Source organism: Moschus berezovskii, chromosome 8 (assembly GCF_049115385.1).
Source record: "Moschus berezovskii isolate FMDL1 chromosome 8, NW_MosBer_1.0, whole genome shotgun sequence".
Lineage (NCBI taxonomy): Eukaryota > Metazoa > Chordata > Mammalia > Artiodactyla > Moschidae > Moschus > Moschus berezovskii.
This window is the reverse complement of record NC_142467.1, coordinates 73,449,947-73,477,595: the sequence shown is the minus strand read 5'-3', so window position 1 is coordinate 73,477,595 and position 27,649 is coordinate 73,449,947. Positions and strand designations below refer to the sequence as shown.

Here is a 27,649-nt window from a genome sequence, read left to right as displayed (position 1 = left end):
CTGGGGACCCACACTGGGCCATCAGGAGGTGCTTCCCAGAGGAGGCAATACCTCACTGAGCACAGTAAGTGGGATTATTCTGGGAAGTGTGAGACAAACATATTTTAGATAAAAAGTAGAAGAAAGGCTGGGAAATGGGAACATGCAGAATATTTAGGGAATGCAAATAGTTAGAAGGACAGCTGGAGCACAGATTTCTTTTGGGTGGAGTAGAGTGGGCAGGAAGGCCACAGGGGCACACTGAGAGATGAAGCTGGCAAGCTAAGCAAGGGCTAGATTCTCAAGAGCCCCGCAGGCTATATTTGATCCTAGATTTGAGCCTATGGGCAATGTTCAGTCACTGAAGGCTTTTTAAACAGTGCCAGTAGGGTGGAAAGAAGCGGATGGTGTGAGCTACTGGAGGGGGTCACATGGCCGGGACTGTTCGGTGACGGGTAGGTGAGAGAACAAGATGAGTCGTGAAAACATTATCAACCATCACTACTGTTTCTGCAACTACTCTGTTCACTCTGCCCAACCTTTCTGTGCATCACTCCATTTCATTCTCGCAAAAGCCTTGAATTTTGGGTTCTACCGTTATTCTCATTTTATGGAGGAAGAAACTGAGGCTTAGAGGTTAAGTGATTTGCCCAAAGTCATATAGCAAGTGTGGCAGAGCCGGGTTTCAAACTGGTCCAATTGCAAGGCCTGCTGCTCCCCATCACCATGATGCGGTCCTCCCCAGATGGCATCTGGGGTTCTGGTTGAGGCAACTGGGTGGATGGTGGTGCTATTAACTAGACAGACAACGCAGAAGGAAAAGTGGGCTCTTTTGGAGAACGGTGACAAGCTCAGTTTGGGATACGCTGAGTTTGGGTACCTGGGGAATGTCTGTGAGGAGGTACCCACCAGTGGCAGGACGTGTCACTGTGAAGCGCAGGGGGAAACAGAAGACATAATGACCTGGGAGGAAACACTGGCTAGATGGCTCTCTCCCAGGGAGCTGTCTTTAAGGGGGAGGGCCAGGCAGAGGAAGACGTGCTCACAAAGGAGACAGGGCAGAGGGCAGAGAGGAAGCGAGAAATGTAGAGAATGTGGCCACCCCTTTCCCTTTCCCTGCCCCCACTTGACTGAGGTTGGAGGGGCCAAAGAAAACAGTGTTTGAAAAAGAGAACAAAGGGTGAGATGCTCCCCAGCGGAAAAGAAGATGGAACAGGAGAAAATGATTTGGCGACGAAGAAGTCAGTAGTGGCTCTATGGAGGAGTTGGGGGTTGAGCTGACAGGAGTAAATGCAGATGACACTTTTGTGTGATGAGGAAAGAGACTGGGGTGGTTAAGAGAGGCTGTACGCTCAAAGGACAGTTTGCTTTCAAAAAACGGAGTACTGGGCACAGAGAGAGGCTGGAGCCACACAGCAGGAAGTGCTATTAGACTGAGGAGGCAAGAAGGACAGCACAGGCTTTAGGTAGGAAATGCAAGAAGGAACTCTGCAGGACAGTGCCCCTCCACTGGCTTTTAATCCTTGTTGAAACAGGGGGTGGGGAGAGCCTGGCAGCTGGAGCAGAATGGAAGTCTAACAAAGGGGCTGGGTGGGGTGAATGGAAGTGATGAGGAGTCAGAAGACTAGAGAACATCAAAGTGGGGACTCAGGCAGGTGGGAGACTACTTGGCCAGGGTGCCAAAGACAGATACAATCTAGCACCTTCCTCAAGGTGTAGGAGAGAGTCAGGCTGGGGCTGAGCCCAGGACTGTGGTTTTTCTAAGGCGGTAAAATGGAAGGACAAGGAGGAGCTGAGGACTGGTAGGAGAGTGAATGAGTGACACGCAAGGGCTCTCAGCTGGTCTGAGACAGGGAGACAGGCGACAGCCTTCAGCGGACGAACAGCAGTGGTGGGGGGCTACAGAGGACAGCCCCAGGGTCGGTTTCAAAGGAGCGAGGGTTAGGACATTGAAGAGTCATGGTCTGGAAATGGTATGAGGGAACACAAAAATACCCAGCTTTCTCTCTCCCCAGGTGGGTAGTGGGTGGATGGCTTTCGTGGAAGAAGCTGTGTTTTCGGTGGATTGTAGTTAAGTCTGGGAGGTGACGGAGCGGTACTGTGGAGGCGGCTGATGTATAAACAGATAATGACCATGATCGCTAGTTACAGGACATCAGAACTGCCTACTCTGTGTTGTATCCTGGAATCTAGACTGGGTGGTGGAGATGGGAGCTGTGCATGCAGGCAGTTTCTGAGCTGTGAATAGAGAATGATAAATGGCAGACTAGAGATGTGCGAGGTGCAGCCACAGCACAGTGGAGGTGACCTGAGGGAAGACTGTGAAGGAGGAAATATCTGAACTGGGCTTGGGAGGAGGTTTTTAGAAGGAAAAGGAGGCAGAGGTGAAGGAGAAAGGATATCCAGGCAGAAATTTATGAAAATCATACCAGGTCTGGGAACTGTGAAGTGTGTTCCCTGGGACCTAACTGGAACCACAGCCTCGGGAGGCCAGCAAAGGCAAGAGAGAGACCACTTCTGCCCACTGCACACGTGTGGCCAGGCAATGCTGGCAGGGAGACAGCAAATGCCGACCATTTTCTGAAGGCAGTGGTGAGACCCTTTGGTTTACTACTTCAGGATGCAGGGAAGGGGTCCTGGTTTGTCCTTTGGGCTGGAAAAGATGGAGAAGCATTGCTGTTTTCCAGAGCACCAGGGCTGTTTGACCACCCAGGACCTGGAGCTAGCTGGCTGTCAAACCCATTCTCTTCAGCTGCTGAGCTCTGAGTGTGGCACTGTGCAGGCACAGCTGGGGGCAGGCAGGCTAAGAGGTAATGAGGCGGCAGGGGACGAGCCATCAAGCTCTGCTGCTCCCCTGGTTCTGTCCTCGGCCTTCTGGGAGGAGTTCACTCAGTCCTCAGCATGGGTCATTCCCATGGCTTCAATTACATCTCCATGCCAGCAACTCCCAGGCCCACATCGCCATCTCCACTCGGACCTCTCATGAGAATCTCCGAGTCACTGTGCCCCAACTGAATTTACTGTCTTCTGCCAATTCCACCTGTGCTCAGTAAAGCATGCCATCCTGTCGGCCACCCTGGCAAACACCTCGGAGGTATCCCTGACTCTATCATCTCCTTGTTGTGAAATCAAGAGATGACCTGCCTCCTCTGAAAACTCCAGCTCCCCTGCTCCAGGCCCACGATCGATCACCTCTCCCCTAGCTTTCAGTTCTCTGGCCTGGAGTATCACTGCTTCAGGCTACCTTCCATATTGCTACACAGGCATCTTGGGAAGCACATCTGATGGGTGCATTGCGTGATTAAAGCCCTTGGGCGAACCCCCCTTGGCTGTAGGATCGTCAGAGCTCTTGAGCAGTACCATTCCCTCACCTCTGCTATCTGCCTGCCTTCTCCTGGCAGGCTCTGTGTGAGCTCTGGCTTCAAAAACTGCTGTGGATGTTCTATGCCCGCTGCCAGGAGGGTCCTCCTGATGAGTCTGGACTCACTCTCCACAGCAGCTCCCCAGGCAGCCACTTCCAGTGCCTCAGGCAGGATGGGGGTTTCCCTCATCCCCGCACTTGGTACAAACTAATGTGCTTGTCCAGTGTTGTTTCTCCACTGGACTGATCTTATCCAGGGTAAGAACCTAACTGCATCATATTTGGCTCCAAGTATTTGCAGAAGTGTTTGCTGAATGAACATATGACTGACTGACTGAAGCAAGTCCTAAGCTTTGAGGAATCCAGCAAGCGGATTCTGACGTCAGGACTTGTTTTTCCTCCAATCACTGGCCCCCTGGCTCCCTTACCCCAATGCCTCCCAAACTCATTCAGACCTTCTCAGAGAAGAGAGCCCTGCCAAGGCCTTTGGCAGTCAGCACTATTCATGCCCGAGAAGTCCTGGGGGTTGGGGGCGAGGGATTCCTCGGGGGAAAAGAGATGGTAGAGCTGGGCTCCCCCCACACCCACCTTCTTTTTCAGCTTGTGCCGGGCCCGCTTGGCAGCCCTGGCGCTGTTGGGGACTTTGGGCTCCGTGCTGTTGATGAATTCCAGCAGCTCATCCACATCTCGATGATCCACGGCGGGCTCCCCAGGGATCCCGCCCAGGGCGCCCCCCTTCATGGGCAGCTCCTCTTTGCGCCTGGTCAGCCTTGAGCGAAGCTTCTCTCGGATCTCGGTATAATTCCGACTCGTCGGGGCAGCGGGTGGCTGGGGGAGGGGAGGTGCTGACGTTACACCCTGGGCCTGGCAAGCCCGGAGCACTCCCACCCACGGGCACCAAGCATGTGGTGAGAAGCAAGACAACTGTTCTTTCGACCACAGCCACAGAGGCCAAATGGCTTCACCCTCAGCCGGGCTCGGAGCCAAGGCATGGCAGGCGGAGGAGTGGGAGGTATGCAGCAGTGTTGCGAGCACGGACTTGGGAGCCAGGAAAGCAGGTCTGCGCCCAGGCTTTGTCACTCGGAAGCTGGATGACCTTGGGCAGGTTCACTGAGTCTTTGTGAGCCTCGGTTTTGTCATCTCTAAAATGAGGATAACAACTTCAAGCTCAAAGGCGACCAGCAACATAACTGCTTGAATTTCTTCTGTCCTCAACTGCTCTCCCCTAGCCAGAAGCCCTCTCCTCTTCACCTATGAGACTTCTGAATCGCTTTCTCCCCCTGTCCAGAGACAGCCTGTACTCTGCTCTGAGCCTCCTTCCTGGCGCCGTCTGTGCTCACGGCCTGCCCCCTGGCCGGCTCCCACACTGGGGACTGAGAGCCTTGGCTTCCACTCTGCCTTCATCACGCATAAGCCTTCACTTCTCTGTGATTACGCACGTTACGTATACATACTCAGAATCATAGCTTTCCTCTGCCACTTCCTTTCTTTTTGCCTAAGGAAAAAAAGTCAGTCTTAAGAGAAACCATGAGAAGAGCAAAGGTAGCAAATTGTTGAAAAATCTCTACCTCATCCATATTCCGTGAGGATCTAGCAAGCAGACGCTGGTGAGGACTCACAGGGTCCAAGCACAATTATTAGCTCCAAGAGCAAGGGGGACCCTGGGAAGAGCAAGGTATTCCCTGGCTCCCCTCGGCTGGCCCCCAGCCTGCTCTGGCCTGGGAAGGCTCACTCACCGCATTGTGGCCGAAGAACTCACAGTAGCAGCAGTCACAGAACTTCCCATCTCGCTGGTGGGTGGAGGATGAGGTGCAGGAGCTACGCTCCGAGCTGCTGTCCTCTTCCTCGCCCAGCCCCTCGTCTGCCTCGCACGGCTGGGGAAGCTGGCACGTCAGGCCACTGTGGGTAAACTTGTGCCCCTTGCACCCAGGGTCCCTGCTGAATTGGGAGAAAAGACAGGCCCAAAGGTGAGGAAAGGCAGGGCAGGAGCACTCTGTGAGGAGCCTGGGGAGCAGCCCCACCATCATCTTCATCTGCCTCATCCCACAAAGACCAAGGCAGACAGACAGAATGAGCCCCTTGTAAGAACAAGGCAAACAGCCTCACTGTTCCTCAGGGCCCCCCTCAATGGCACTGTTCTGGAAAGGTCCCCCAGTGCTTCCCTTCTCCACGTCTACCACGTGAGCCTTCTGGACTCTGAGGGCACCAAGTATACCTCGATCACACACTATAGTGACAGTCTCTTTGCCCATCTGTCTTCCAGACCAGAGTGTGCATTCCCTGAAGATATGGACTATGCCACTTCTATTTTTGGGTCCCAGTGTGTACCATCACAAGCCTATACACACTGTGCTCAGGAAGCAGGTGTCTGAACAGATTAGAGGGCTGATGCTTCCTTGGAACATCCAAAGGAGGCCAATGTCCTTTCATTCTCTACGGTTCCCCCCAACCCTGACACTGTGGTTTTGCTTTTGGCCATACCGTGTGGCTTCTGGGATCTTAGTTTCCTGACCAGGGATTGAATCCCGGCCCCTGACAGTGGACTAACAGTGGACCATGCTCAAAGGTCCTTCTGACTGAGATCGCACCACTGCACAGAGCTGCCTTAGCCATGGTGTCTTGAGGTCAGGAAAGCAAATGTGCCTCGTGGGCCATATTTTGAGCTACTGTTTGTGCCAGGTACTGTATACAGCAAATTATTTCTAACACTCCCCCAAATCCTTCAAAACAGGTTTTGCCATCCCCATGCTGCAATAGAAGAGACCGAGGCTCAGGGTGCTTCACTGTTTTGCCCAAGGAGCAGCTAGGACTCACCCTCCCACTGCACTGCTCTGCCTCTGGATTTCAGGAAGCATCTTGTAATATGGACTAACTTCCCAGGGTAAGGAAGAGACAGGTCTGAAAGGTCCCAGAATTTGCGCCATAAAAGTCAGAGTCCTGGGTTGGCCATCAGCAGTGGGAGTGCTCCAGGGCTGAAGCCAAAGGGAGCCAGGAGGAAGGGTGGGACAAGGAGCAGCCAAGGAGGTTCCCTGGGGCAGGAATCATTATCACAGTGCTTAGAGGACTTTCCTGGTGGTCCAGAGGTTAAGACTTCACACTTCCACTACAGGGGGCATGGATTCAATCCCAGGTTGGGAACTAAGATCCTGCATATTGGGTGGTGCAAAATAAAAAGGTGCTTAAGAGAAGCTTAACCCCAACTGACCAGTATTCATCTACTATATTAGCACAGTTAAAAATTCCTAGTGCTTTAATACCGGTGGTTACATCAATTTGGGGATCCCTTTGGAAAGCAATTTTTCAATATGTATTAAGAGCCCTTCTCAATAAAATAAAAGCAAAAAATCCCTCATATCCTTTAAACTGAGAACTTTTTTCACCCTGAGAGATCTATTCCAAGGAGAAAAATCCAAACGAGTGAAAAGTTTTAGGCAAAGACATCATTAAGAGACATTATTTATAATGTTAAAATGTTGGGATGACCTAAATGTTCAGCAACTGGACAACAGCAAAGACTTTCCCAGCCTTTAAAGCTGAGGTTCAGAAGCCACGTGGGAACCTAACAGCGCTAAGTGAAACCAGACGACGAAAAACCACACAAGACACCACCCACCACTACCACACGGGAAAGCTACTCGAGAGAAAACTGCTAGGAGTGCTTTATCGGGGTGGTGGGACTTTAGAGTGGGCAAATAGAAACACATCACCAACACACATCTGATTTATAAAAAGACAGATCTTTTCCAAAGAGCTGTATCTTTCAAATATATATTAAAACAAACTTTCTCAGTACTTAAGAGTTAATTCCAGGAATCTACTTTAAGGACAGAACTCCTGACATTTAGGTGCAAGGATGCTTATTACAGTCTAAAAATCTACAAATGCCTGAATATCCAGGACTAGGGTAATGATAAATTATGCCACAGGTGTACAATAAAACATGTGGCCACTGAAAAAGTTTTTGAAGAATTTTAACTAGGAGAATGATGATGGTGTAATGTTAAAAAGTAACCACACAAAAATAATACAGAATGTGGACCTCATTTTGTTATGGATATACAGAAACATCAAAAAAAGAAAATATACTGTGGTGTTAAAGTTTATCTTTAGGTTGCCAGGAATTTTTTTTCTTTTATGTATTTAAAATTTTTATAGATTTATAAATTTTCCCAAGTTTTTTTTTTTTAAATAACAAACATTTCTTTCATATCTGGAAAAACTATAGAAAAAACATAAACAGAGTATATACCCTTTAATTTCCACCCCAAAGTTTACCCCAAACTCTTAAGTTCAAGTTGTCAGGGAGTTTGCTCTTTGTGCCACTCACCTGTGAGTGCTAGGGAGCTGCTGAGAGCTGGGTGGTGGGAGGAGGGGCCCGCTGCAGTGCCCGCTGCAGTGACCACTACAGGGGTGGCTGCAACCCGAGAATGGAGGAGGCATCTTCAGGAGCGGCATGCTGGTGGAGGGAAGGTGGGGGCTCTGACATGGCCCTGGGGTGTGGGGGGCAGCAGCCACGGCAACAGGGCATTCTGAAACCTGGGCAGGGAAATGCACTGCTGGGGTGGTGGGCAGCAGGTGCGGGTGGGGTGGTGAGCCAAAGGATCCGGGGTGAGATGGGATCAGCGGCGCTGGCTGGGGGTGGTGGCCGGTGGGGCTGTTAGGTGGAGCAGTGAGGTCTGAGTGCCGGTGGTGCTCCGAGATGGGGAAAACCTCACCTGTGGGCGGATGGGGGAGAGAGGTGTCAGAGTGGGAGCCCAGATCCTGGGAAGGAGGCCCAAGGGCTCGCTGCTGCAGCTGCCTGCTTACTGTGACCAGAGGCAACATGCCTGGGCACAGTCTCTCAGCATGGTAGACCCATGAACTTTTGGAAAAGCCTAGTGGTACCTTGGGCTGGAGAGATTTCTCTGCAGGCAGCAGCTGGACAGGCTGAAGATGGCCAGGCCTGAGGGAGAAGGCACCAGGAAGGCCAGCCCCATGCGAGGTCATAAAACCTCTGCTGGGCATAAACAGGGGTTGTATGTTCTATCTTTGAGTGCTTCTCTAGGACCTGTCTGACAAGGCTCTGCTTCTGGGCCACGTGCATCAAGGCAGCTGGGATATGCCAGACTTTTGGGTGGCCCCAAATTTCAGAAGACAAGTGGGAAAGCACTTTGATAACTCTCTCTGGCTCACGCACCAAAATAACTGGAATTATCTGTCGCTCCATTCACAATTCTGGGGGTAGCACCCCTTTGAAGAACTCAGGTCCTCCATTTAAAAGTAGACAGTAATTCATATTTACAAAGTACAGCAATAACTCAAGATTTTTTCTTTGGGTTGCTAAGCATTATCCCAGGGTCTAAAAAAGGCTTATACAGCTGCATAACTGGCTAATAATCAATGCAGCTCACGCTGCCAATCTTGTGCAGATGGAAGTGCAGTGCTTTTATAAAAGCACCCATCCCTTGGATGGAGAAGAGGAGACACCCAGGCCCTCCGTGCTGCTGCAGCAGTCAGGTGACCTGAGTCCTAATTCCTTAAAGGCCCTTGCAGATTTCACTTTCTCTTCAGCCAATGCTTACCTCTTGGATCCAATGGGAACAGTTATCAGAGCCAATGCCAGCAGTATTTTTCAAGTTCAGAGTCTTGGGGAAAGGATTCCTACCAAGATAGTCAAGGGCTAGATTCCCTACTTGGCTTCCACCAGAACAGCTCCACTTTTATTTATTTTAAAAACTGATCTGATTTGTTTGAACAAAATGGTTAGGAAAACACAACTCTCTCCACTTATGGAGAGAGCTCTCTTCTGAGCTTGGAGACTCACCAGGGATTGTAGGAGGGCTCCCGAGCGAGCCACCTGGCATGGCCCCACTGGAGTGCGGGGAGTTCCAGAGGCCCGAGAGCTTATGTGCTGACAGGAACGAACTAGGATCCCAGTCCCCTGAGTTCCCATGGCAGGAGGAGGACGAGGAAGAGGACGATGAAGAGGAGGACGAAGAGGAATGAGAATCACCCCCACAAGACTGTGATTTGCAGGATGTGTGTGACAAGGAGATCTGGGGAAGAAAAAGGCTCATGGTAAAACAGTAAACATCAGGGCTGACCCTCTGCTGCCTTGGCTTCCCCAGGGGCACCTCCTCCTCCAGGTCCCCACGCCACGGCACAGTTCCCACAACTCCAGGAGCAAGGGCAAACGTGGGCCAGGCCTTTGCCAAGAGGGGCTGTGGTGCTCCCCGTGAAGTGAAGTATGCGGATGTGATGAGAGATTCTGGTAGTGGCAGAGACTGCCTGTCAACTGTGGCCTTTGGGGAATCCTGAGAGCTGCCAAGGAGAGGAAAAAGGTCTTTTTTAAGTCAGGAGTCCTGAAGCTGAACTGATTCTGGGGTACAGAGAGGGACTCAGGTGAATGAGAAATGAGGAGTCTGACCTCTGTGATTCAGGAGATGGCAGTTAGATGGCTCCCGGGCATCTTGGAAGCCTTCTAACAGAGGCATTGCAGACCCTGAGACTGACCTTTGCCTTCCATGTCACACTGGCTGGTTTTTGAGCTGCCACAGAGCTGACGGCAGCTCAGGCACAGGGAGGGCCAGGACCTCGATCTACCAGTGCCTCCAAGCCGGCCATCACACGGCGCACTGTCCCTGGGGGCCGTGGGCTGCCTGACACCTCTCTTTTCTTCCCCCAAATGTGGGCCACAAGCTGCTAATGCTGCATGGGTGCAGCCTCTTTGGCACCTGGGCAGAGGTGCTACCCAAGGACAGCCACTTGAGCACAAGGCAGCCACAGCTCAACAGCCTGACTTCTCTGGGCAGGCAGCGCTCCTGCATTCGGGGACCCCTTCTCAGCGGTTACCTACCGCCACTGCATGTTCTCGACCTGTCTGCCTTTCATCTTCCTCCATGCTCTTTCGGCAACTCTGGCAGACCCACAGAGGCATCTCGCCTAGGAGATTCTTGACGAGCTTTGGCATGAAGTCAGGGGGCAGCTTCTCACCCTGCAACACCAGTCCGTTCTGGGAAGGACCTTCTTCCCAGCCTCTGCGTTCCCGGTGACACAGCAGGCAGCAAGTCTGTACAGACTGGCTGGTGGTAGGGGGAACCTGTCCAACAGACAGAAACAGGGTTTCCCAGAAGGGGAAAGGCTCTGCTTAGACACAATACTAACAATACTGATGACATCACTTATTATGTGCCAGGCACTGGGTTAGGCACTTTATTTACCCAATTTTAGTCCTTGTAAACAGCTCTGCTAACTGTGTTATTATTCTCATCCTTTTTTTTTTTTTAAGAAGAAACATTTCAAGAAGTCAAATAAGTTGCCCAAGGTTATAGAGTTAGTGAGTGGTTGAACCCTACAGGATTTGAACCCCAGTGAGGCTGCCTCCAAAACTCATGCTCAAATGCCCTAGTGCCCCAACGTCTCCAGATCTTGAAGGTTAATGAGTCGGCCCTTCCTGCTGTGGCATGTCTGGGAGAGGTCACAATTCTTTGGCTGTCTGTGAAGTCTACAGACCAATCCTCACCTGAAAGGAAAAAAAATGCTTTCAGTTAATGCAGTTTGGGAGACCATGTGGGTTTCCCAAAGAGCTGCACAATTCCATTAGGATCACAGGAGCATTCTGGTGGAGCCAGAGTATCAACTCAGCTGAAAACCGAGCTGGAGGGTAAGGCAGACCCAGGGGCTTCTGAGAGGCCGGGAGGTGTGGTGAAAAACCCCTGGGCTTTAGGTGTCAGACTGACATGAATTCTAATCCCTCCCTGACCACAAATAAGCTGGGTGACCTTGAGCAAGTTATTCAACTTCTGATCTCCTACCTACTGCGCAGAGTTGTTATGAGGGGGGTGCATAAACAAGGAAAGTGCCTAGCTCTGTGCATGTCCATAGTACAGTCCCAGTATACAGTCATTTTTTTCCCCCTTTTCCTTCTAGGACAAACCTGACCTAGAAATATAAGTCTATAGGTTTTCTGTCACATTGAGGGGTAGTGACTTGAGAGACTGACTGTGTCTAATTACCCCATTAATGGCTTTCCTATATCCTGCAACTTTGCATTGTAGTCCCTTCTCACTCTGACAGTCATGTCACTTTCTTTGGCCAACGTAATGTCAGCAAACATGCTGCCAGCATGAGCTTGAAAGTGTGTAAGAACTTCTACTTGCTCCCTTGCATGGCTGGACCTGCTCGCTCCTGTGCCTTCGCCATGCCACATAAGCATGACCAGGCTAGCTGCTGGAGGGGTGTGAGAGACCTGTGGGGAAGACTGAGTCTTCCCAGCTGACTGGCCAGTAGATCAGATATGTGAGTACAGCTGAGAGCAGCCAAGCAGGCCCCATTCAGCAGAAACACCCAGTCAGCCGAGAGACTCATGACAAATAATAAATGGTATTGTTTTAAGCCACTACATTTTGGGGTGGTTTGCTGCACGTAACAGTTGACTGATAACGCCTTCCAAACTTGCCCACCACTAGGCAAGACATACTTGCAGAGGCCTAAGCAAAGGAATAATACAAGCATCACTTTCATCCTACCAATAAAATAAACGGCATCATCTTTTTCAAATAAAATCACCTTCTCACAATAAGTTGGCATCAGGGTATCCTTAAATTTGTAATGTTACAATTACACTAACCTGGACCCCTGGTTTCTAGAAACAGAAAAGAAACAAACAGCAGTACCAGAAGCATGTGTGTTTGAGCCTGTGCATGTGTGCTCAGTCGTGTCCGACTCTTTGCAACCCCATGGACTGTAGCCCACCAGGCTCCTTTGTCCATGGAATTTTCCAGGCAAGAATACTGGAGTGGGTTGCCATTTCCTCCTCCAGTAGATCTTCCTGACCAAGGGACTGAACTACATCTCTTGGGTCTCCTATATCTCCTGCACTGGCAGGGAGATTCTTTACCACTAGTGCCACCAGTAGCATACTGAAACATGTGGGGAATTACCAGGACCTTGGGAAAGAATATCAGAGAGAAAGAGAAAGAAATCTTACATGTGGAACTCATATGAGATGCTGCCTAAAGTCTGTGCCAAGGGGAGAGTTCAGTGAGCAAGTCAGCTGCTTAGTGGCAGCTACAAAAGAAAATTGCATTCTAGAACCCATTTGTGGTGACTATCTCATGGAAAGGGTGGAAGGCTAATAGAGAAGTTAAGGTAAAGGAGGCCTTTCTGAGACATGCGCCCAGGAAACTTTCCATAGCTACAAGATGCCATAGTATTAATAACTCCAGGAGGAGGAGGTGAGGCCAATGCCCAAGTCCCTTTCCCTGTGAGAAAGAGTAAAGTGACTGTATTTTTTAGGCAAACAGCAGGATGTGCAATTTTACTACAACGGAGCTTCATTTTCCAGTGTTAGGTTCTAGAGTTATTACAGAAGACGAAAATCTTGGGTGAGTAAAATAATTCTTGAAATTTTTAATGTGGCCTGTAAAGTACAGTATATATGGTTTTATAGGAACAACCAAGAACGCAAATGAACAATTTAAATGACAATGTGTAGTGTTATTTGCTATTTTCTTTTAAAAGTGAAACAATTCTTATAAGGTAAATATGTGACCTATGTGACTGTACTTGACGCTAAAGTACTTGTGGGAGGTGCTGGGGTGTAGAAGAAACAATACTGGCTTTGGCATTAATCCTGGGCCTCCATCGCTTACCAGCTGTATAATGTTGGGCAAGTTCTACTTATTCTGTGCCTCCCCATCTATAAAATAGGATTAAGTTCTGACTTGTAGAGTTGGCTGTGAGCATTGTGATAAAGCACCTAGTCCAGTGCCAGGCATATGGCACTAATTTTGAACATGATGGAAGCAATAGGAAAAATTTAAAATCGGGACTGGGGTTGAAAACATAGAATACAGTATTTTATGAGAATGCAAGAGTCTCTCATATGTAATGAACTGAAGGTGACATTCAGGCATCTCAATCTCCGTCCTCACTCCACTAAGTAATTCCTTAAGTTCCCCAAATACTCCTTGTGCTTTCCTACGTCACACCTTTGCTAAAGGGGATCCTCTGCCTAAACCCCTCTTCCTCCCCATGTTTACCAATAGGTAGATGAGCAGGGCTTAAATAAAGCCCAGCCTAGATCCAATTTCACCCAAGCTTTCCTAGAGACTGATTCCCTCTTACAATTCACCTCTTCCCCATTTCCATAAACCCACAGCACACTGGGCCTTGGTGACAAGATCTGTGCCTTCTACCTAACTCATTCACCTGTATCTTCTGTCCCTTCCACTAGGCTGTGCTCCTAGAGGGCAAGTACCAGGTCTGATTCTTGTCTGGATCCCTCACGGTACAGCACAGGGCATAGTCTCAGCTGGGCATATAGTGGCTAAGTCAGATTTGTTAAGCATCCCCATGGCAATACAGCTGGCAGGCAGTGTGGTGAGACATTGCTTGAAATTGTTGTTTCCCATAGAAAAAGGCCATCTTCCCACCCTGGACCTCCAACCGAATGGTTCCAATTGCAAGTGTGGAAGAGTGGAAGATTGTTGGAAGACTGTATATTATGAGACTGCTTATTCATGGAAATAATGTGACTTTCCCTAGAGCTGAAATTGTACACATGATAAATAAGATTAGCCATCAAAGGAAGTGAATTTACAGGGCAGGCTGTCTTTCTAGTTAAGAAGAAACACAAGGCCTGGGAAGCTAATTAAGTACAAACTGAAGCAGGGATGATACCACCTGTGTTTCATAAGGTTGCCCAGAGGATTAAGTGACATTAGAGATGCAAAGCACTTAGCTCAAAGGATCCATACAGGAGGTGCTCAATGCTCCTGGGCTGGTCTTTTTTTTTTTTTTTTTTGGTCTGTTCTTACTAAGTCTACACTGGAAACTAGCTTATCTACTGTCCTGAGTTTGGTATATTAGATTCTCTCTTTATAGGCCCAGGAAGTTTTACGGGGCCACCCTCAAAGTTGTCTTAACTCTAAGCCTTGGTGCCTACCTCTGGGTAAAATTCCCAGTGGAGCCTGTGGACTGTTCTAACATTTTCATCTCTATTTTAATTGCCAGAGGGTATTGAGAATCCCAAGCCCTGGAGATATTATATACAGTTAATACTATCAAATTTTTGCTTTGGCAGAAAAGCTCTTGGTTTACAATTCCCTTTGACTGCAATCTCCTGCCACTTTCTAAATTCTTGGAAATCGTGATCATGTATGCCCTGTAGTCAATTCAGGCTTTCAACTAGCTGCTCTCAAGCTGTACTTTTTCAGCAGCCAGCACAATTTTACAGTAATCTCACATGAAGAACATGATCAATACATGTTTATCGAATGAATGAAAATTCCAACCATGTTTCTTCATCAGAAAGGCTGTTGGAACTGATTCTTCAACCCAGCGACCCTGGGCAATAGCTACTTATTCCTTCTTACCTCAGGTTAAATTCAGAGCCTCTCCAGACTCCAGTCTAGCCTTAGGTAAAAGATGAAGGAGCGAAAGGAAAGGTTCTAGGGGTTCTCTAGATTTGGGATCCGCTAAAAAAAACTCTGGGCAAACCCCAAATCTCTGGACGTGTGGAGTTACTCACACAGGGTATCTGTGCTATAGGCACATCCCCAGAGCTCTCAAGGAGCCAGGACCCTAGACTGTGGCTATTCCCAGCCCAGGGGGCTGGAAAGCACACCCATTAAAACTAGTACCTGCGCCCTCATCTGACCAGGCCCAAGACTTTTCTGTTTTTGTCTGAGAAGCATTATACTAGGACTTTCTAGTTTTTCCTGGGAAAAAAGAAATAAAGTCAAAGGAAGGGAAAGCCAATTTTTCATGGAGCATTTTTACTTCAAAGAATGACTAACTGACAAACTATTGTTATTCAAACTTGGGTATTGGCAGACATTTTCTCAGAAAATGAACAAAACAAGCCTATCACCACCAAGGAAAACTATTCTGTATCTGTGGTCAATGATAAAAATTCAAGTTTTAGGCGAAAATTAGAATTTTGAAAAAGCTGCATCCACAACCTTGAGCTTGACAGCTTCCCAATATTAAAAGACTTTATGATGAAATTGATGGTGATATTAACAAATGTTATTTTTTGATATTATAAAATGAAACAGGAAAACATCTGGAAGATGTATATAACTCAGTGAACCTATTTTTCCAAATGATCAAAGCATGATGCCACAGAGTCATGCAATGGTATAAAGTCCACACAAAGTGTTAGATGAACCAACAGATTTTAATGTAAATAAGTATAAAGACTTTATTGATATGCTCTCAGATTCCATACTGCGAAGAATAATACCAACAATCATCTGAAAAGGCTATCAAAATACCTTTCTCTTTTCCAACTATGTATCTGTGTGAAGCTGAAATTTTTTTAAAACATAATTCCATCAAAATAATGTACTGCCAACAGACTGAATACAGAAGCACATGTGTGTGTGTGTACTCAGCTGTGTCCGACTCTTTGAGATCCCATGGACTGTAGCCCACCAGGCTTTTTCAGCCATGGAATTTTCCAGGCAAGAAATCCTAGAGTGGGTTGCTCTTTCCTTCTCTAGGGGATCTTCCTGATCCAGGGATTGAACCCCTGTCCCTTGTGTTTCCTGCATTAGCAAGTGGATTCTTTACCACGGGCACCACCTGGGAAGCCCCAGAAGCATGTAAGAGAATCTAAATTTTTCCTATTAAGATAGACATAAATTTGCAAATGTGAAAACAAGACCATTTTTCTCACTTTTTGGGAAAATTGTTATCTCTAATTTAAAAATTGCTATTTAAGTTAATATGATAGATCTAATACTGTTATTCTGAAACGAGTGATTAAATATTTTTAAATTTTCTCAACTCTTAATACTTAATTTGGTAAATTTCAATAATTTAACCAAGAAAAGCTCTTCTGGGTCCTCAAAAATTTTTAGAAATGTAAAAGGGTCCCAAGACCAATCCCTTTGAGAACAGCTGATGTAAAGTATCTAACAGTGCCTGTCAGCCAGCGGGTGTGCTATAAGCAACAGTGATTATGAACAACCATATAGCAGTTCATGGTGTATCTGAAGAGCTGTTTGGGGTCATGAGAAAATTTGCACCACAGCCTTTCTGGCCACAGTTTGGCAATTACGTGTCACTAGGCCAGATGGCTCAGAGAAGGCAATGGCATCCCACTCCAGTACTCTTGCCTGGAAAATCCCATGGACGGAGGAGCCTGGTGGACTGCAGTCCATGGGGTCGCTAAGAGTCGAACACGACTGAGCGACTTCACTTTCACTTTCCACTTTCATGCACTGGAGAAGGAAATGGCAACCCACTCCAGCATTCTTGCCTGGAGAATCCCAGGGACAGGTGAGCCTGGTGGGCTGCCGTCTGTGGGGTCGCACAGAGTCGGACACGACTGAAGCGACTTAGCAGCAGCAGCAGCAGGCCAGATGGTTATCAAGGACTGCTCCTGAAGCTGGATCTAATTTCCAAAACCAAACCTGCTCACATTTCTTTCATGGGTTCCTTTTATTCCCAACAGTTAGTATATGTTTATAGAGGGTTCCCCCAAGACACAGTGCTGTATCTACCCAAGAGCCCTGTGACAGTTTCTAAATTCTATTCAGAAATGGCCCAACTCCAAAAGCCTCCCTGTCACCGAGGCAGGCAGAGGACAACAGTTAAAATTCCCTTCCAAAAGCAGAGAAAGTGATTAGCTCCCCAGCCTGGAAAAACTCAGTCAGCCCAGTCATTACCACTCACTCTTCCATTCACCCATTCATTCCCTCAGTCAACAAACGTTCTCAGAGCCTCGACCTGGTGCCAACCATTGTGCTAGGTGCTGGGAAACAAGAGTTCCTGCCTTAAGAACACATGCGTAAAACCAGGCAGGTTCATGCACGGGGTTGTCAATGCTCCCAAACTCCCAGGATGCCTCATATTCATTTTGGAGAATCAGGCAGGAACACATATTAAAATAACATACAATTATAATCAGTAAACAAAATAATAAGTATAAATTAAAAACAACCAATTAGGACATTAGAATTCTCTCCTGAAGGTTAAGCTTATAATGTGCCTTCTCACATATCTATCCAGTTTGAGGATTTCTTTCCTTTACCTCATCTTTCCTACCTTGGTCTCTTTTCATCTCTAGGCTCCTTTTTGGTGGAGCTCAGTACTCACTATGATACCCTTTGGCCCGTGGCATTTATAACGTGGCCCCAGCTGATCTCTCCATATTCCATTTCCACGCTTAACACCCTGAGCCATAGGTTCTATTTGTACTATTCAGATACACCGTGCCCCATCAAACCTCAGCTTTCCTCCTCAGGCAATTCCTGCTCATCCCCTAAGATCTTGGTCAAAGGTTGATGAAGCTTTTGCTGGGCCAGGCTAAGCAGAATTCTTTTAGTATAGTGTCTATCGCCTTGTGCCCAATCCCCTGTAGAATGGGAACTCTTTGGGGGCAGGGAGTGGACCCTGGCCATTTAAATGAGTCCAGGAACTAGGCTTGGCTTGGGCCTGGCACATAGCAGGCATTCACTGAATAAATGAATGAATGTTTAAGCCATGTGGCTTATGTCTCAGCTGTTCTACACAAAGGATAGGAACTAAAACACAGCCCAACTAGCCCAACAGATTATGCTGAAAAGGCGTGGCTGCGCCACTCCAGGTTACTAACGGGAAGGCTAAGAATCTCAGACCATTCTAATGCTGGCCATCAGAGGTGTAGTTAATTCTTAGGGAGCCAATACAACCACACCTCTGTGCCCTGAGCTTTCACCCAAACACCCACTCAGGCTGCTGGCTCAGGTCCTTCCAGGAGATAGGACAGTAGTTTCACAACATAAAGTCAGTTTGTGGAGAATTCTCTTTGGCTGTACAGGCTGAGTCAACGATAGGGCAGTGAGTCTCTTTGACCCCAGTGGCCCTCTACCTGCGCAGGCTAGTTCACCTGTTGAACCTGTTTCCTGGGTGCAATCAGTCATGGGAAGGCCTAAGCTCCTGCTTATTTACCTGGAACCTCAGGCAAACCTTATTACCGACTACTCTGTATGGCAACAGAGTTCTCATGGGTGGAAGAGAATGACCTTTGAAGACAGACTGTTGAGTTCAAATCCAAGTTTTGCATTTTCAGTATGATCTTGGATTATTACTGAATTTCTTTGAGCCTCAATTTCCTCATATATGAAATGAGAATAAAACCATACTTCACAGAGTCGTGAGGACAGAAGGAAATAAATTATGTAAAGTACCTGGCCTGGGCCTGGCACACAGTAGGTGCTCAATACCCGTTAGTTTCTTTCCTCTTCTGTCCTGGAAGAAATGACAGGGAAACTTACTAAGTGAGACTTGCTCAATCCAAAGTTATTACTTGAAGCACAGGACAGAAGACTTAGACAGATGACCTTCAAGGTCTCTTTAACCCCCCCAGTCCATGTTCTCTGGCTACAACTTCATAATAAGAACCTTCAATATTTCTAGGCCCTTCTTTCTGCCTTAATTTCTATCTATTCACTTCAGAATGGCGAGGGAAACCACAAAGGGAGTTGGACAGCTAAGAGTCTTGGGGAGGGAATAAAGGAGAAGTGGCCTATAGGACAGCACCATGTTCATCCATCTTGCACTTGGAAGGGTGAGGGTGGGAACATGGGCACAGAACTAAAAGGTGCAAACACAGGGTCCTTCCGAGGACACAAGCATTCTTCTCAGTTCTTTTCTGCTTTGCATATTCCACCACGAAGAACCATGAACCACTCCTTTCCACAATATTCATGCCCTTTCCCCAATTCATAAAGTGTATCTCACTCACACTATCCTCTTTGCCTCTTCCTATTGAGGCTCAGTTTGGCTATTACATTCTCCTAAGTCTACAGGCAAAATAAACTGTGCTTTGCTCTGTGTTAGGGCATGCCCTAACACTTTTTTTACATGTCTCCTGAACAGAGGTTATCATGTGTACCCCGATTGTCAAAATCTGTCCTCCATAGCACTGTGAGCTTTTCAAGGGCAGGGCCTGTATCCCATGAATCACTGCATCCCAGTTGTTCAGCAGAGATGGCAGCACATGTTTTGATACACAAAGAAAGATTAGCAGTTGGAGAATATGGACAAATGGCGAACTGGGAAAAGTTTGCTTTTTTTTTTTTTTCTTTAAAAACTAAGGTTGCTTCTTCTTCTGCTTAGGGAAAAGCTCTCTCCTTCCCCAGGAAGCTCCATTCTTTATGGAATACTTTAGGCCTCCACAGAGATCCCCATAGCACCCTCAGTTAAACAGTTCCCAGACCCAGCCACACATCAGAAATCATCTGGGGCAATTTAAGAACAGGTTCCTGGGCTCCAGACCTAGAGACTCTAGGTCTGGGATAGGGTCTAGCAAAGCACAGGGGATCTGATCATTAGTTAGGTTGGGGTGAGAGAGAGGGAGAAAGAAGCAATCACAGTTGCTTCTTCTACTGAAAATTACTTCCTCCTACACTCTCATTCACTTTCCCACATCTTTTGTTGACTCCTCATAGCCTATAGGTTAAAGCCCAAACCTACTAAACTCACCAGTCAGACTTCCTGCCACTCTCCATGAGTTGGGCAGTTCTGGGCTCTGGGTCTTTGTCTATGCTGCTTGCTTTGCCTAGACGCTTTGCCTCACCTTCTCTGGAGGACCTTCTACTTGCCCTTGAAGCCTCAGCTCCAAGAAGCCTTTTCTAGGCTATTACATCTGTGCATCCTCAAAACAAAGCACTATACGGATCATAGCTACATGTGTTCAGTGCTTGACATGCAGTGCCTGTTGAACCCTAGTTTGAGCCCAGTATCACTGTCATTTTATACACAGAAAACCAAACAAAAGGCTGAAACACTTCTAAAGGTTTGTACCAGAATCTAGAATTTGACTCAACTTAGAGGAAGTGATGCTCCTCTAGCTTAACTGTAATTATTACATATATGTTCTTTAGACCATGAGCCCCTGTGGGCAGAGACCATGTCTGATTCACTTCTATATTACCAGCTAGCCCAGGACCCAGAACAGACCAGGAGTCTATTAGTGTTGGTAGAATAAATGAACACCAGATTAGGTGAGAGGAAGTCTGGGCATAGTGCGTGTGTAATGGGCCTGAATGAATGAGTGACTGCCAGCCTGGCCTAGCAGTGCAGGAAGTAAGAATAAGGTGCCAGAAACCTAACGTTTCTTTTATTATAGTTTAACAGCCACTCATTGAACACATAAGAACCATGTGCGATAAATACTCCAGAAATGAATTAAAAACATAGCCCAAGCTCACAAAATTCTAGGCTTAGTAAGTGAAGGTGTTAGGATATTAATAGTACATTTAACATATATTAATCTTAATAGTTCTGGGAAATTTTAAGGAAATTTAAAATTTTAGGAAGTAAGTTTTAATCTTCAAAGGTCTTTTGGCATTTCTACATGGTGAAGCTCTATTGGTTTACAAAGGACCAGAGTTGACAGGGATCTCTACTCAGCATTATCTCCTCCTACCTGCATTTAAAACGGCGAGGTGTGCAGTGATTTTAAGGGGGAAGTCTCAGGGTACAGGGATTATCTCATTCATCTGTGTGCTCTGAATAAAGGCCTTGGCACGAGGTTGTTAATACTTGCTGAGTGGATTGGTGGCTCAGAGGTTAATGCGTCTGCCTCCAATGTGGGAGACCTGGGTTCGATCCCTGGGTCAGGAAGGTCCCTTGGAGAAGGAAATGGTAACCTACTCCAGTATTCTTGCCTGGAGAATCCCATGGATGGAGAAGCCTGGTAGGCTACAGTCCACGGGGTCACAAAGAGTCGGACACGACTGAGCGACTGAACAGAACAGAACAGATTTTAATAGAGATACTGACTGTCATCTGCTTCTGTCCCGTGAGGGAGCAGGTTTAACTCTGAGCAGTGGTGGAGCCAGTTCTCTAGAGTTCCTTTAAACTAGGCTGGGCAAGGTCCCACAGGAAGCTGTAGAGGAGAGATGGGAAGGACAGGATGCGTTCAACCCCTATCAATGCCAGTTTAGTCTAGCGAGTCTCCTGGGGGGTTTACTGAGTGAGTGCACACCTGACTACAAGCTGAGTGGTCCAAGACAACTAGAAATAGCCAGCGGAGCTGCTGGTGAGAACACTCAGGCTCTGGATGGCCAAATGGCTCCTGCCACATGCCACACCCAATTCCAGCTCTGGCATGAGGGGCACTAGATGCTATGTGGGTTGCTCCACATTCTCTTGGGAAGCTGCATAAGAGTCTTAAAGACGGGAAGAAACATGCCTAGAGTAACAAAGCTAGGAGACTGAGCAGGAAGCTCACCCCAAGTCTGTAAGATTAAATATCATGTCTCTCTGCCTCCTTCAACTGCTTTGTAATTCGTTTCCCCCCACTTCACTAAGAAGGATATAACTGTTTTAGTCTTCTCGTTGTGAAAAAAAACAAACGAGGATTTGGGTTTTTAGTAAATGTATCAATGTTGTTTAGGGGCCTAAACAATTAGAAGAAAGGGCTTTTGGGATTCCAATTAAGTTCAAGGTCCTGCATTTAAATGCGTACAAGTTACGAAAATAAGCAAAGGAGATTGGATGGAACCAGAGAGGCCTATGAGCCTTAACTCAGAGAAAGCAATGCTGTTCTAACCTTACCATGACTACTAATATGTGTTCTTTAGACCAAATGAGCCCCTTGTGAGGAGGGTCCACAGCTGATTCACTTCTGTATACCAGCTGGCCCAGGGCCTGGCACAGATCAGGTGTCCTTCATATGATGAAGAGGGCAGACACTTCCCAGAGACTGCAGATGACTAACTTCTGGAAATGTGGGCCTAGCAGTACCAGATTTTTAGCAGCAGATGGCACAAATCCAGTTTTGTGGGAAATTGATTTTTAAAAATATTGGCTTAAATGAAAACAAAAAAAGAAACAAAACATGTGACTTGGGGCATTAAACCCTGTGTGTGGACTGAAAGTGATCCCATTCTCCAGCCTTGGCTTCAGTGTGGCATTCGACACTGACTTTCACCTTACTTACCCACTCTAAGTACTTAAGACAGGGGACTAAGTGGTGGTGGGAGCCAGAGGTCCTCGCCAAAGGTATGCCTGCGGGCAGAGCAAGGATTGATCCCAATTCTTTCAGCAGGTGCTTTTCACCAAGGCACAAAGGCCTGCTTCTGGCACCCCTTCCCCAGCAAAAATGGAGCTCAATCAGAAGACTGTCCATTTGTTTCACCTATTACAGCTAGAGTTTAAAAAAAAACTCTTGCTAAATACCCCACAGTACACAAGAAGGTACTTTATGGGGTGGTGGTAGGTGTACCTATAGTAGGAGCTATTTGGGCAAATGTTTAGTTTCTCTGAGTTTCCATTTCTTCATCTGAAAAATGGGATTAACAGTATTTATATCTTCATTCATTAGAATTTATCAATCACCAGGCTTAGTGGTACAATAGTGACTGACTTGGTTCCTACACTCTCAAGAGTTTACAAAGCAAAAGCAGACTAATAATTATATCAATGGTTAACTCATCACATTCGCCCTAAATGCTGAGAACACAGCGGTGGTGGGAAGGTATGTAAAATGCCTAGCATAAATAAATGAATTAACCGAAAGGTCAAGCAGTGGAGTAGGTAGGATTCTATCATGTTAAAACTGCGACCTAAATAAAAACTAAATAGTTATGCCATCAACCAAACTTTCTGGCCATGAATACTATAGGCTGGTTAAGTGGCAGGGGACCCTGAATGGTAAACAAGAGAAGACAGCAGCTCCCTGACCCTCCCTTCCCCAACCTTCCTCTTCTGGAGAACAGCACTCCCAGGGGAAACAGCTTCAGGGTGGGAAGTTAGACTAGGCAAGGGTGGGGTCCAGCTTGAGTTCCCAACTTGAGGAGTCCTTTGGAAACAGTCTCAGCACAGGGTAAGGGATGGGGATGAAGTGGGGGGGGGGCTCCTCACACTCAGTAAGTGGTGACATCTTCATTAATTAAAAATCCTACTACGATCTGAGACACAAAGGAGACAGTATAAAAACTGGGTTAAAGTAATTTCAGGTTCTCAACGGATTCATTCTCTCTCATTCACCTAATTATTCCTACTCTGTGTCAGCAAGGCCCAGGGCTAGGTGTGGAGGGCTAGGGACAGACGGCATGATTTGTGCCCCTGCAGAGTTTACAGTTGAGTGGGGGGAACAGACACATCAACAGACTATGTCACTGTAGAACGGGGAGTGCTACCAGGGGAGAGCATGGGGGCTGTGGCACAGAGGGGGCACCTCACACAGCTGGGGAGGTCAGGAAAGGCTTTCTGGGAATGGTACCCCAAACAGCATCCCCACTCACATGCACAATTCCAGAGATTCTACTAGAAGGCTGTCAAGAGCCATGCCTTCTGGCTGCACCAGCCTCCCAGAGTCCCCTGCTGCCCGATGCAGTGTCTGCAGAGCCAAACGCATCTTCCGCCACGCCTCATCCTCATCCGGCGCTGCATCCGACCCTTCAAGACTCCTGCAGGAGCCTGCCTTCCTCGGCAGACTCATCCAAAAAACCAACTCAAAACTCTTTTGTCAGAGCAAGCTTAGGGCGAGCCACCCAGCCCCAGGTGCCACAACCCTCCCAGAGCAACTGTAGCTCATGCCACCCCAGCTTCGCAGTCAACACTGGCAGGGTACCTCCTATTATCTCTTTTGCTCAAAAGAAAGTGACCTTCTTCCAGGTGGCAAGCTGGAAGCCTTGGAGTCCTACTGCTCAGTTTCAGCAGGAGTCGCCAAACCCAGGGATCTGAGGGTTTGGGTGGGCTGCCTCGTGGGTCGGGGATATAGCGGGAAGAAAGAGCAGGCTTTGCTGGGTTTCCAACTCAGTACAGAAGCCCCAGCAAACAAGTCTTCTAAGCAGCCTGGCTGTCTGCTTCAACTGCTCAGCTGGGCAAGGCGCAGGGCGGGGGTGGGGTGGGGTGGGCGCCCTGGAGACAGATGCTGGGGGCACAGCTGCTGAGGGAGCAGCGAGGGGAAGGGGTGGAGCTGCTGCCGAAGGGGTGGAGAGGGAACAGGCTGCAGCCTTCCAGGGCCCAGAGCCCCGACGTGGCCTGTGGGTGGGTGGTGGGGAGCAGGTGGGCCCAGGGAAAGTGAAGGGCACAGAGCTAAACTGTGACCTTAAGACTGGAGAGCGGTCCTAGGGGGTGTGCGACCAGAATGCATCCCGGAGGCGGCGGGAGAGGGCAGGGAGGCTAGTCTCATTCAGAACCAGACGGGCAATGCCTCGGCCTTGAAGCAAAGGGTCCAGGCTCACTCCCGCCTTGGGGCAGAAAGCCTCAGCCCTGGCCCTGAGGGTTACGGTTCTGGCCCCAGTCGGGAAGGGTCCAACCCCAAGCCCGTCCCAGCCCCACTCCGGGGAGGTGAAAGAACCCGAGCAGCCAGACTCGCCTCGCTCGCTCCTACCTGGGGGCCGGGCGCCAGCTTGGGCTCGTCCTCCTCCCTGGGGCCGTCGCGGTAGGGCTCCGCCGGCGCCTCCGGGGGCCCTGCACCCGCTCCCGCTTCCAGGCTCGGCGGCTGTGGGGGCTCCGGCGCCTGGGGCTTCTGCGGCCCCGTGGCCCGCGCCCGCTCGCGCCGGCCCGCGCCGCCGCTCGGCCTGCTCCGCCTCCGAGTCATGCTGCTTCTCGCGCCGCTCCCTTGCTCCACTCGCACCGCCGCCGCCGCTCCCCACACAGGACAACAGCCAATATGGCGGCGCCCGGCTCCCCCCTCCGCCGCTGCCAGCAGGTCAGAGGGCACGCGGAGTCCGCGCCGCCGCACTAGCCCCCGAGGCCGCCTGCGCCATTTTGCATAAGGTCACTACCCGGAGTTCCGCGGGAGCGTCAGCCTGGTGAGGAAACGCCCTCCTCATTTCGGGATCCCGGGCGTGAGACCTGCCCCAGTAGCGGGTGTGCGCTGTAGTAACGGTGCTGCACGGCCCTGGGCGCTTTAAAACTGGCTGTTAAATGGATAAGTGAATGTTAGTAATATTAGTAATTTCTATAGTGCTCCGCTACTTTCACAGCCATGACTTGACTTCTCGTACCTACACGACCTGGCAGGTGCGATAGCTCCCTTTCGCAGCGGAGAAAACGGGGGCTACAAAAGGTGAAACGGTTGCTCAGCATCAGCCAGGCGGGACTCCTGGGCTTGTGGACAGCCTGAGCTGAATGGGACGAAGGGATTGTCTCGATCCTTATTTTCAGTGTATGGTCCACGGGGAGTCCAGCGTTTTGAGACTTGGGACAGGAAGACTCAGCTCCTCAGTCTGGTGGGAAGCGTGGACACTGAAATACACAATTACAACAAGTGTGATAAAGATGGGGCACATACTAGGTCAGTGTTTTCGAAAAAGTATATGTGTGTGTGAGAGGATTCTGAGTGATACACAAAGGAACATTAAAAAAGTGTAATGATTATGTATTTAATTGTTCAAAATGGGATATTTACTCTTTTCTGAATATGTGACATGCACACAGAACAAAATTTTTAAAAATCGTTTTGAGTGCAACTTGTCTCATGCAAGGGTAAGTGGTATCCTGAAACCTTATGGTGGTTATATGTAGAGTTGCTGTTGCTCCAATTTTGACATTGGCCCGACTCAGGGAGTAAGGGCTATTTCGAGAAGGGCTAAATGGAAAGCCCTGGAGCTCTCCGTAACTACTGAATGAAAAAATAATACTTCATCTCGTTATAGGGATTCAGTTCAGTGCAGTTCAGTCGCTCAGTCGTGTCCGACTCTTTGCGACCCTATGAATCACAGCACGCCAGGCCTCCCTGTCCATCACCAACTCCTGAAGTTCACTCAAACTCATATGCATTGAGTCGGTGATGACATCCAGCCATCTCATCCTCTGTCGTCCCCTTCTCCTTCTGCCCTCAATCCCTCCCAGCATCAGAGTCTTTTCCAATGAGTCAGCTCTTCGAATGAGGTGGCCAAAGTATTGGAGTTTCAGCTTTAGCATCAGTCCTTCCAATGAACACCCAGGACCGATCTCCTCTAAAATGGGCTGGTTGGATCTCCTTGCAGTCCAAGGGACTCTCAAGAGTCTTCTCCAGCACCACAGTTCAAAAGCATCAATTCTTTGGTGCTCAGCTTTCTTCACAGTCCAACTCTCACATCCATACATGACCACTGGAAAAACCATAGCCTTGACTAGACGGACCTTGGTTGGCAAAGTAATGTCTCTGTTTTTTAATATGCTATCTAGGTTGGTCATAACTTTCCTTCCAAGGAGTAAGCATCTTTTAATTTCATGGCTGCAGGCACCATCTGCAGTGATTTTGGAGCCCAAAAAATAAAGTCTGACACTGTTTCCACTGTGTCCCCATTGATTTCCCATGAAGTGATGGGACCAGATGCCATGATCTTAGTTTTCTGAATGTTGAGATTAGCGCCACAGTCAAAGATTTGAAAGATTCAGGGTGATTTCCACTATATAAACATTCACTCTTCAGTTTGGCCAGAATAGAAGATAGATGGCATTTTTTCCCCATTTATTTATTTTCCTTGTGGTAAAATATGTGCAACATAAAACTTATTGTGTTAACCATTTCTAAGTGTACAGTTCATTTGTATTAAATACACTCAAATTGTTGTGCAGCCATCACCACCATCCATCTCCAAAACTCTTTTCTTGCTAAACTGAAACTCTGTACTCATTAAATAAGGTCCCATTCGCCTATCCTTACAGCCCTTGGCAACCAGCATTCTACTTTAAAAAGACACAAAAAACCTTCCCTTTTTCCCTACACTGCGGCATCTGGTAACCATTGTTCTACTCTCTTTTTAATGAATTTAGCTTTTTAAAAATATATTTACTTATTTGGCTGTGCTGGGTCTTTGCTGCTGTGTGAGCTTCTCATTGCATAGTGGCTTCTCTTGTTCTAGAGCACTGGCTGTCCAGCGCGCAGGCTTCAGTAGTTGTAGCTCCTGAACTCTACAGCACAGGCTCAATCGTTGTGGCACATGGGCTTAGCTGCTCCGAGGCATGTGGGATCTTTGAAGACCAGGGATTTAACCCATGACTCCTGCATTAGCAAGCAGATTCTTTACTACTGAGCCACCAGGGAAGCCCTATGAATTTAGCTTTTTTTAAAAAAAGTATTCCACATATGAGTGAGATCATGCAGTGTTTGTCTTTTTGTGACTGGCTTGTTTCATTTAAAATGCCTTTTAAGTTTCCTGCATGTGCAAATGGCAGAATTCTCTTCTTTTTATTAAGGCCAAATAATATTCTTTTATATTTATATATATACTTTTTGTATATTCCTTATATATATACTCATATATATGTAGTATATACATATATTCCTTTATCTATATACAGATATCTGTCTGTCTATATCACATTTTCTTTATCCATTCATACTTCAACAGAGACGATAGATCTTAAAAAATGATTGTGCATTAT

General features: G+C 47.8%; 1 protein-coding gene across 5 annotated transcripts in view; it reads right to left on the bottom strand.

The window, feature by feature from the left end:
• The window catches only part of FAM193B (family with sequence similarity 193 member B), a 31,205-nt gene extending 6,242 nt beyond the window's left edge, over positions 1-24,963 (bottom strand). Inside the window, exons 1-6 of one of the 5 annotated variants that reach the window (XM_055429155.2) lie at positions 24,663-24,963; positions 10,176-10,418; positions 9,144-9,375; positions 7,668-8,055; positions 5,077-5,278; positions 3,929-4,168 (exon numbers count right to left, since the gene is read on the bottom strand). In XM_055429155.2, coding sequence (XP_055285130.2) covers positions 3,929-4,168; positions 5,077-5,278; positions 7,668-8,055; positions 9,144-9,375; positions 10,176-10,418; positions 24,663-24,872 — 1,515 coding nt within the window. In that variant the 5' untranslated portion in view covers positions 24,873-24,963. The remainder of the gene's footprint in view (positions 1-3,928; positions 4,169-5,076; positions 5,279-7,667; positions 8,056-9,143; positions 9,376-10,175; positions 10,419-24,662) is intronic. The other 4 variants (XM_055429156.2, XM_055429157.2, XM_055429158.2 and 1 more) reach the window with 4 other exon arrangements.
• Between the last annotated feature and the right edge of the window lie 2,686 nt (positions 24,964-27,649).